The sequence below is a fragment of the Heliangelus exortis genome, chromosome 4, assembly GCF_036169615.1.
Source record: "Heliangelus exortis chromosome 4, bHelExo1.hap1, whole genome shotgun sequence".
Classification (NCBI taxonomy): Eukaryota; Metazoa; Chordata; class Aves; order Apodiformes; family Trochilidae; genus Heliangelus; species Heliangelus exortis.
The window spans coordinates 8,041,546-8,052,558 of record NC_092425.1 but is presented as its reverse complement, the minus strand read 5'-3'; the positions used below and the strand labels follow the sequence as shown (position 1 = coordinate 8,052,558).

General features: G+C 43.9%; 1 protein-coding gene across 1 annotated transcript in view; it reads left to right on the top strand.

The window, feature by feature from the left end:
- Window positions 1-1,354: 1,354 nt before the first annotated feature.
- GRID2 (glutamate ionotropic receptor delta type subunit 2) overlaps window positions 1,355-11,013 on the top strand; it is a 683,099-nt gene continuing 673,440 nt past the window's right edge. Inside the window, exon 1 of the mRNA XM_071742831.1 lies at window positions 1,355-2,468. Within this exon, the coding sequence (XP_071598932.1) occupies window positions 2,381-2,468 (88 nt within the window). The 5' untranslated portion in view covers window positions 1,355-2,380. The remainder of the gene's footprint in view (window positions 2,469-11,013) is intronic.

The window sequence follows — 11,013 nt, the reverse complement described above, 5'->3', positions numbered from 1 at the left end:
ATCTTTTCTTCTCTTTATGTATCTTTTCTTTTGGCTCTTAAAGTTAATTTTAGTTGCAATTTTCCTCAGCTGTTAGAAGGGAGCCCATTCTAGCCAGGGAACACTGCTACCATTTTTAGTGAAGTACTCGCTTGCCAATGTGGACCTAAGTAGAAATTGATGATTGGGTTGTTTTTGTTGGTGTTTTTTGTGTTTTGTTTTTATTTGTTTGTGGTCTTTTTGTTTTGTTTGTTTTTAATAAATTCAGCTTTATTTCTCCTTAACACCGATTTAGTTTATATGTTCTTAAAAATCTTAATTCTTCCCCTTGAACTAAATCCTTTAATTTTGTAGGCATACAAGTGTGCTTGCTAAGTAGTCCCGTGGCTGAAAGAAGACTTAAGCAAGTTAGGAGAAATATGCAAGTCGGATATGATCAACTTAATCTAAGTGCTATATGGAAGGAGCTACCTTAAAAAATGGTTCTTCCTTTCTTTCTGAAGAAAAAGGGTGATTAACCTCTGTTATTGCTTGTAAAAGTAATGCCAGGTCTTACCAGTGGTGAATGTGAGTTTAGGATATAACCAGTATGATGGAGCAATTCTTTGACTTCTGTTTCATGTCTCTAGAGGAACTAGAAAAATCAAATGCAGAAGAAAGTATAGGAAGACAAAAAGAAGGGGTTTAAATTGGTTTATGGGAACATATTACAGTCTCTGCAATTCTCTGTGTAATGTGTTTAACTACAGCACAAGAAGTCTGGGGATTAATTGGTTAATGAATTCATGCTACCTTGAGCATGAAAAGTGTGCTCTGGTGTTTGCCCATAGAAATTTCTCCACTACCTAAAGAGGGAGGAAGAAAAAAGCCAATTCATTACTTTAAAAAACTGTGAGAATTCCATCAAGAACATAGATAATTAAAGTCATATTAATAGATTTTAGGTCTTCATTTTCCCCTTGAGGCCAGGTGTCCCTGATTTTTTATTCTTCTCTTTTCCTTTCTTTTTTTTTTTTTTTTTTTTTTTTTCCCCTTCAGGCAATGTCCCTGACTCAGTTGTCAAAGACCAAGAAGCAAAAGTGCCCATCTAGCTTTGAATTTGATACCTGCGGTGGAGTTGCAAGGTTAAATAAATGGGGTGGGTTTTTTGTTTTTTTGGCTTTTTTTTTTTGTTTTGTTTTATTTTGGTTTTTCTTAAGCTGAGTATCACACTTCCAAAAGATCTCCCCCTCCGCCTTTCCCTCCCCCTAATGTATTTTTAGGCTGTATGTACTCCTGTCTGTGTCTCTTCCTTAGTCCCAGCTGAAGATTTCAAGGGAGATGAGAGCTCTATTTTGTTTCTCCCTTGTATTGCAGATAGGGGGAGGAGATGGTTATTAGAGAGAAGCGCTCTCTCTCGCTCTCCCTGTTTCTCCCTCTCTGGCTGATACCACTTATCTCTCGCTCTCTCTCCTTCTCCTAGGTGATCCATTTCTAGGCAACGTGCTGGCTGCTGCTGGAGCTGCCAGTTCTTCCTGCATCCCACCAGACAAGCAAGCTCCAAAAGCAACCTGCAGACCATCATCATCATCATCATCTGCTTTCTTCTGCCTTGCTTCGGGCACTCCTCCTCTAGCTCCTGCCCTGTCCAACCACTACCTTGCGCGACAGAGACAGCAGCACGCTGGGCTTGATTTGCAGATTTTTTTATTTTTTTTTTCTTCCAGTTGTGGGAAGCAATTTTTTTTTTTTTTAACCGAAGGGTGGGGGGGAGAAATCTCTGCATTACTATCTGCATTACCTTGAAGTTCACTTTGTTTTTTGGCCTCCGGGGGGGCTTTTCCTGCAGGAATCTTGGTTGCTGGAAGTGGGATCGCCCGTTCTCCCGGTTGCCCGCTCCTCCTCCCTCGCTGTAGGCGAGCGATTTGCTGCGGGCTCCTGGGGCTCCTCTGGCTCAGAGGGTTTTTTGTGTGTGCTTGTGTTTGCGTGCGTGTGTGTGCCTGTGTGTGTGTGTCTGTGTGAGTGTCCGTGTGCGTGGGGTGGGTTGGAAGTTGCCGTACAGCAGCCGGGACCGAGCGGATCCCTGCACCCGGCGGAAGGATGGGGATTGTCTGACCAGCGGAGGCGTCTGCTGCCCGCGGCGGCTGCCCGGGCTGGATGGATTTGCTGCCGGCGTTCCCTGCAACTCTGGTGCTGCCCAGGAGCCCCCCGAAGTGACGCGGGGTCTGGCCGAGGGGAGAGGCGCTCGGAGCCCCGCGCCCGCTCCCAGCCCAGCCGCGGCCGTGCGCCAGCCACCGGGATTTACACGCTCCGCCGGCGGCACCTCAAACTCTTGGGCTTCCTGCGCCGAGCTATCTATCCTCCGCGGTGGCACCGTTTGGCGAAGAGATCTGTTGTTACAAAGCCTGGACCTCCGAAGAGGATGGAAGTTTTCTCCCTCATCCTGGTCGTGTCCGTCTGTTGGACTCGAACCTGGAAAGCGGCGATTGCAGATTCAATCATTCATATCGGTAAGAGGGGAGGGTGGTGGTGGTGGGGGGTGCTGCGTCTGCTGGTGCTGCTGGACACTTTTCCAGCTCTCATTTGCAACCTTCCCTCTCTTGGCAGGCTTCCCTCCCCCCGCAGCCCCGCTCTTTTAGCTCTCGCTCGATTGCTTTTTTTTGTTTGTTCTCCTCTTACAGTTGCTTTCCACCCGGATCTTAGGCGTCCTCTTTCCCCCCTACAGCACTGTGCAAAGGTTTCTTGTCGCCGGGTTATGTGCGTGCTTTTGGACCTTGAGGTTTAGAGAGCCTCATCATCGGGGCGGGGGAAGGGGGAGGCGGAGGGGAGTGTGTAGGGCTCGGGTACTTGCCCAGTCCCTCCTCGCAGCCCCTCAGCTCCAGCTTGCCTTCCTCCTGCCCCAGCTCGCCCCCGGGCGGCGGGGGCATCCCAGGCCTCCCCCTCTCCCCCGACAGCCAAGCGAAGCCCCCCATTTCCAGTCTTCAGTCTCCCCCCTCATCCCGCCTTCCTCTCCCGCGGCGGAACAGGTGGTTTAGCAACGTGAGCGCTTTCCCCTCCCGCAGGCGGGCGGGCGGGCGGGGGTGCTCCGACTGCCCTGCACCCATCTTCCGGGCCGCCATCCCACCGGCCAGGTGGCCACGGTACCAGGGAAAGGTAGCGGCCTCCCCCGCCGGCGACTGGTGCAGGAGGGGGGGCAGCTGGCAGCGGCGTCGGGCCCCCTCTCCCGGCCGCACCGGGGCAGCTCGGGTGATGCCCATGCACGGCGCTGCCCGCACTTCAATCCGCGGAGAGGGAACCAGGCTTCCCCCCCCCCGCCCCTTTGCCGCCCGTCCCCACCCCTCTCCCCCCCTTCCTCCTTCTCTTATTCGGAACCATGCCCGGTCCGGCAGCCCTCCCTCTCTCCTTGGGCGCATCCCTGGGAAGCGCCGAGTCCCGGTGCCGAGCGGCGTTTTCCTTCCCGCGGCTGCCGGGAGCGGGTCGCCCCCCTGAGCCGCCCGGAGCTGCGGGGAGGGGAAGGGAGAGGAGGGAGCCTCCCCCGCGGCCGCTCGCCCATCTGCAGGCACCGCACGCAGGCGGAGGGGGAGGCTGGAAAGGAGGGGGTGAGCCGGGCTGGGCGGGCGGCCGGTCGGTTCCGCTCTGCCCCAGGGAAGGTGGATTTGGGGGCAGGGTCCCGCTTGGGGCTTGGAGAGGTCTGCGGGGTGACGGGGCAAGCGCCGCTCTCTCCGGGGTTGGCTTTATAAACATGTCTGCCCGTGCCTGTCGTGGGGCTCCGTGCAGGATTTCTGTGACAGGGGGAGAGGGAAGAGCGTTTGGAAAGCCCGGCCGTCAGGAGCTTTCCTGTAGGGCAGCGATGCGCCAGCCCTTCGTGTAACACACACCCCATCCCGACCCCCCCCCAAGAGCCCACGGGCTGTCTCTTCCTTTGGGTACCGCAACTTTATAGGGGTCAGCCCCTTATAGCTGTGTGCGACTGGAACATCGAATATTGCTTTATGCCCTCCTTTTAAAGGGAGAATGACTTTTTTTTCTTTTTTAAAATTCTTCCCAGTTGTACACTATTCAGGTGACAGTAGGAGACAGTTACATCTTACGGTTTCTTTCTTATTAGCTTGTAGGAAACCGACCAAATCTTAGGAATTTGAGGGAAAATCTCGACTGTGTAGGAGATGAGGAGTTTCTTTGCAGTCCCCTGTCTCCCATCCTCCTGGCTAACGGAGTATTGCTGGGATGCACTAGCATTAAGGGAGACGACAGCTTCTTTCTCTCTTCGTGCTAGTGACAGTTTTGTTTGTTTCACTTGTTTGTATGTGATGAATGCAACACATTTTACCACCAAGGGATGGTTTTGATTTTTGAGTTTTGGTTTTTGGTTTTTTTTTTTTTGGTCATGTGGTTACTAATAAGATGTATCAATACAGTAAATCCTCACAGAAAGCAAAAAAGGTGTTGCTTCTCACACTATTAATTTGCCTCAGGAGATAATTAGTACAATTGACAAGGGGATTACCTCTTTTTACAGACTGGTTTATGTTGCCATGAAAATGGCAAACTGATAATTGTCACACAGCTTTAAATCTACTCAAATGGATATACAGAAAAAAAATGACCTGAAACTAGAACTGTTTAAGCACTAAAGGGGTAGTCAGCTAAATATTTCAACTTGTACAGCTCACAAATGAAATTTGGCCCCTAGTAACAGCACTGTATTTTGTGACCTGGATGTTCTCACCCCCTTTTATTTTCTTCTACTTGTGTGGAGTAAACTTGTGTATAAAATATTTAGAAATAAATAATGAAATGTATTTATGTATGAGTTACAAAAGGCAGTAGCAGGGTACTCTATGAACAAATTCATTAAAGAAGGATTCATAAAGCTGAAGAAGAAAACAAAATACTTAGTTCAGGGGAAAAGAAATATTACCAGAGGTGGTACCGATGCTTTAGGCAGCACACAACATAAATGCATTATCTTTTTCTCTTTTTACAGTGTTAAGATTCAAGTGGAAGATGTTTTCCCATATATGAGAGGGGCAGATGGTCATAAGAAATAACACATTATTAATAACCTGTTTCTCTGATACAGTTTCTCTGATAGCACTTACTTCTCAGTATAATCTACTGTCTTGCTTGCCTAGGTATTATTTGATGTGTTTCCTGTGAAGGGATGTTTTCTGTATTGAATTTGGTTATCAGTCATCTCTTAGACAATGACAGAAAATGTTACAGTTTAGTGATTAGAGATTAATGACTTGGTGATGGCAGTGGGAGGGGTATGGTGGCTGGTATTTATCTGTGATACACTTTTTCATATTTCTGTCTTTTGAATCACTGTAGCTGCTGCTTTTGATCATAGAGCAGGTCTGTGTGTATGCAAATGCACACATTTAAAACTAAACATTTTCCTATATCATAGTTTAAACATTGGTAGGGCTGCTTAGAGTCTGTATGATTCTGCTGCCCTGCCATTATAAATAGGAACTGGCAGTTCAGAAAGACTACATTAAGCACACTCTTGAAAATGTTGAAATGAATCGACTCCACTGTTATTTTCCTTATCCCCATATAAAAAAGAAAAGGGCAGGATTACCATGTCAAAACTGTGCAATCCTGTATTATGCTGCTTCTCTCAGCCCATGCATTGATTGAGTAATTTCATCAGCCCCACATTACTTGATTGCTTAGAAGTTTCCTAATGATCTGTATGCTGTAGGAAGAATCTGGAATTCGTGAGTGGAATGGCAATGATTTTGTGTTTTATGAGGCTATTCAAAAAGTCGCTCTGATTTATGTAGCTCGAAAGCTCCCAAGTCTTTGAGATTAGCCACGCTGCCTGATATTTTCTTCATACATCAGTCGTCCCACTCTCCTCACTCCCCAAACAGGAGTTTAGAACAGGGCTTTAATTAAGAAGGGATTCGGTGGCATTCCTTGTCAACTGTACAATTTGCGTATGCTTTGTATCTTCTACAGCTGATGGTCTCATGATTTTATATTTTGTACTTTCTGCTCATCTTTTTCTCTTGACGTGCACATAGTAATACATCTGCATGTGCATATGCATTTCCTGTTGTGCCTATAGAAAGATATCTGCAAATATGTGTGGTTAGGTGCAGCAGAATCACCTAGAGCAACTGTCACATAGTATGGTACAAGAGTTTTTGCTAAAAAAGCACACTAAAGCGTTTTTAAAGGCTAATTCATCATGGCAGTGTGCAGCAGTAGTTCAGGCACCCTGATTACTTCAAGTTGATTTTTTATGTTTATCAGTGGTTTCAGTCAAATGCAGTCAGTTGCCTATTGCTGTTACCTTCCTGCTCAATATCACATTCTAAAATAGACATAATATATAGATTTATATATTAGGTTTGCTTTTACATGTATTCATACATATGCTTTTAATATATGTTTATATATATATATACACACTCTGGTTTTTTCTGCAAAAATTATATCTGCTCTTCCCTTATTCGTCTCAGCTTTGCAGGCCAGAGATGCTGCATTTCTTGTGGTAGACAAGTTCTCAGCATTTCTGGATCCTGAGTTTTTCTGTGCCACAGATAGAAATATCAGGGCAATTCTATTGTGATGTCTGTTGCTTACTTCTTTTGATACTGGTAGTGCCCTTAAAATATGTAATTTCTAAGAGAAAGGGTGTCTTCCAGCTTGGTGGCATGCATGTCCACGTTTCTTCTTGTAAGCTGGTATGTTACAAGCAGCTTGGCTTGTGTTGTGTTGTGCATTGCTAATAGGAATTTAATTTGCTGTGTTATTGGTAAAGCCTCATTAGAAAGTGTGTCACTAACTGTTCATTACAGTGCTCTCACTTATATTTTGTAAAGCTCAGGACAAGCAAGCAAGACAGACTTATAAAAAAACCAAATTAATCTCCGTGTGCCTGTAGTGTCTCTTTTTCCTGCTTTAGAATGTGTCAAGGTTACATGCTTAATTTAAATATGCACACAAATGAAGTCCTGGAATACAGAACACTGTAGTTTAGCAGCCAATAGGTTTTATTACTGTGCTCTACTTAAATGCCCAGCATGGGTGACATAGTCTGTGTTTCTCTGTGCACTATTGCTTTATGCTGTCTCCCAGGTACTTAGATTTGCGACAGTAGTTCAGTCTCTGGAATGTTTTAGTGCCCCTTATTCTGCAGCTAAAGAGGGATAATTTTCCATGCCATGGATTTTGGCTTGCTATGCTCCCAAGGCATGTTTGCCATTAGGTGTCACTGCTTTCTGGAGTGTTGCTTAGTGATCACCAGGGCCTGATCCAGAGCCTGTCATAATCCAGGTGAGTGGTTTAGTTGACTTCAGAAGATTTTAAGCTGAACCTGTGGATTGCTGACTACAGCAGGCAGCTGCTTTTCATGTTCTTAAATAATTTGTAGTGTTATTTCAACTTCTTTGTCCTTGATAAAGACAAAGAACCCAACCATCCGTTTTCAAGTGCTGTCCTAACAAATGCCAGGCTTGGCAGTCACGGCTGCTGCTGGGTGCTTTCAGATGACTACTTATGGAGTCTTTATTCTCACAATGCCATCTTTGAAAAAACACACTGGAGAAAAATCTTTTAAGACTGTGACTACATAAACCTACCAACTAAGGTTCATTTAACTTAATGAACAAAGGCATTAAGTATGGTTCTCTTCCACTCCCTGGCCCTGTAAAGCAAGTGGTATTGGCAGGAGATGACTTTTGTAAGCCATTAGGTTACTCCCGAGATATAGACTTTAACTTACATAATTTTCTTCCATTTGATATATAGCTATCTATAATCTGCCATGACAGTCTGGGTTTTTTCTGAAATTTATTGGAGCCTTTTGCCTTTGGAGGTTTGTGTTTTTACTTTGTCACGGCTGCTCTATTGCTTGATGATTTTTTTTTCAGCATGCTGACAATGGTTTTAAAAATAGTTTGTGTGAAAGAATAGCTCTGTTTAGCTGTGGGCTACTTACCTGAATTATATATGACAGCATAGTAAAACTCTCTTCATGTACACATTCTGCAAACAGTTTGTGTTTTACATCTTCGGTGTTAAAAATTATTAGGCAAAGACTGTTGCTGCTTGGACTTAAGAGTGACCAATAGCAAAAGGTTACTCTATTCATAAAATGTTCCAAGTAAATACGAGAAAATAATCAGACTCTGAAAACATGTTGTGTAAGTACATCATGATACATGATAGCTTGGTATGTGCAGAATGTTGAGTTCATGTGAGACACTGGTAGTGAGGCAAACTAGGATGCCTTTCTGCATCTGCAGACTCATATAATTCTTAAAATTTTGTTTCATTCTGTCTTTTCTTTCATTGGATTTGAATTCCAGAAGGAATACGTTGTTATTTAAACTGTTGAACTGGGAAGAAAACTTTGGTTTCAGAGGCAGGCCTGGCATGTCTGTCAATAACTGGAAGGCTCTGCACCTGGACTATAGGCATTACAGTCCAGTTGATGGTTGCCACCCATCTCTGAGAGCCCCAGGTGTATTCATTTGTTTGTGCTATCTAGGAGTGTGAAGAGGCAAGTCAGACAGTCACAGCCCAACAGGAAAGCATAAACCAGTTTGCCAGCAGACTGCTAGTGGTAGGGAACTGGGCATGAAAGCTCACGTTTCTCTGGGGCAATTTGTACCCTAGACTGATGGTCAAGCAGCTGGCTTCCTACTGGGCTTCTTGGAAAGAGATGCAATTCCTTTCCTTCTGTGATGTTATTTTATCTTCCTGCACCACCCACTGTGTCCATTAGCAAGTAGGAGTTGACCTGTTCCTTGCAGTAGTTACCAAAATGATCTTTATGAAATGAGTAGTCACCAAATTGACCTTTTTTAGAGTAATGTTGACCATGGCTATGTTGCCAGACTAGGCAGATAGACTTGAAGAAGGTGCAATACTGAGCTGGTACAATGTGATACTTGACACAGAAATGTGCTAAATAGATATTAAGTAATTAAGATGCTGTGCTATAGCTAAATCATCCTAAACACCAGGTAAGGAAGGCTTGGGCAAAACCTTCTGGGCACAGTTCTTAGCTGGCTGACACATTTGATGTGTCATGTGGAGAAGAGGAAGTGCTGTTGTCTCCTGCTACAAAGCAGAAGTTAATTGTGTGTTCTTGATGTAGTGATTTAAAGACAGACATTTATCTGGAAGCACTTAAAGGAAAATTGGTGAGAAAAAAATTTTATTTCTTGACACATCTTTCTGTACATCAAACTTTTCCAATGAGCACCAACAGGGCAATTTCCTCTGCTATTGTTCATCATAAGAGTCAGGCTTTGGTTTCTGGTTATTGTTGGTCCAGGAGTTGTGCAAGATGATGGAGTGGGGGAAAGATTCCCTTATGCCTGCTACCACTATAATTAATAATGGTTTATGTGACTGGGAGAGTTATAACTGATCTGTATAGCAGGGAGGACACAGGCTGAAATTGAAGGTTAGTAGATGAAATGTTCTGGTGTTTGGATGACAGTTATGAAACTTGGCAAGGGAACAGGCTTGAAATTGTGCAGTGCTGTAATTCTGTAAGGTTCAAAATTTATATCTGAGTTGCAGTGGTAATACACTTAATTCAGAGAAGGAGGGATTTTGTAGCCTGTATTGTACCACAGAGTGCACTTAAGCTGCAGAGTCTGGTTCCTGCTTTGGTCTGGGGTTACTGCACCAGCTCAAGGAAGGGATTTTCTGTGAGCTCGAAGTGTTGCATAAAAACCAAAACAGACCACATAAAAATTGACATTTATTTAATGAGAAAGGGTAGTATAGTAATTACAACGTTTCTGTGTAGCATTAAAGTTATAGGGGAAGAAGTGGTAGAGACAAATACTATAGCTTTAGTCAACTGCAAACTTCAAAATTTCTAAGTGCAAGGCAAGACTTAAAGTAGATTTCCATTGCACACATTAGGTCTGGAAAGATGGGTGAGCAGGGTGAAAAAAAAAAAAGAAAAAGATGAAAGGGAAAAAATTTCCTGAAAGTTATGCTGGGTTTATCTGAAGAGCTGTGCTCAAGAGGAAATTGAAAAAGAAAATGAGTGAAAATGCAAGGAGGGAAAGAAAATAAGATATCAAAGGCAAAAGCCGCCAGTGCTCTCTGTTTCTTTCTTTGAGAGCTGTGTAACGTTCCTCTAAGTGCTGTGCTAAATGGAAAAATTCTGAACTAGACAGGGGAAAATGTGAAGATATAGAATTTAAATGAAGAATTATATATGTGTTTAATCTATTAGATAACGCTCTGTGCTGAGATGCTAATTATTCCTAATTGTTATATTTGTTTTACCCATGAATAAAATATTACATACCTAATAAAATATGCAGCGAAAATAACTGTAAAATGCCTCTTGGAGTCTTTCATGCAGATTTTAGAGGATTTAATTTCTCATTTCTTCATTGCTTTTTAAATCATTAACTTTCCATAATCAGTTGGATTGCTAAAGCCAATACCCAATGAACCTAACAATAACTGCTTGTTTTGCAGAACAATTTTTTGTTAATCCAGCCATATCTTTCCAGAGGCTTAGGTAGAGTTGGTGATTTCGTTGTAAGGATTCACTTGTGATAAATCAAAATCAAAGAGCACTGCAGTGGTGCTGTGGAAAGGAGCTCCAGATGAGAGCTTCTGAGAGAGCAGAGGGTGGCATGGCAGCAGAGCTGAATGTCAGGCCTGGGTTTTTTATGCCTTATTTTAATGTATACAGATATAAAAATGGTCATGTTAAATGGAGAACTGAAAATGTGCACTGGGCAGGCTTCCCTGCCTCAGGACTGACTCAAAACCTGTGTTCAGGACCCAGACCTGTGGACAGACTGTAGCTTGATATAGTTTTAAAGCACCTAGGAGCTCAAGTCTGACTGACTGCCAGTCGAGTTTAGGCTCCTGAGCCACTGAGATGTTTTGAAGATGTCATTTGTCTTTCTCAGGTGGCAAGAGGCTGTTGCAGAGTTACCTCACTGACTGCAACCAGTATTAAAAGTTGTCTGACAGTATAACATGGGCTGAAAGCACACAGCGAGGATATCCCCAAACCAAACAGTATTGAACAAGATTATTTGCTGTTGA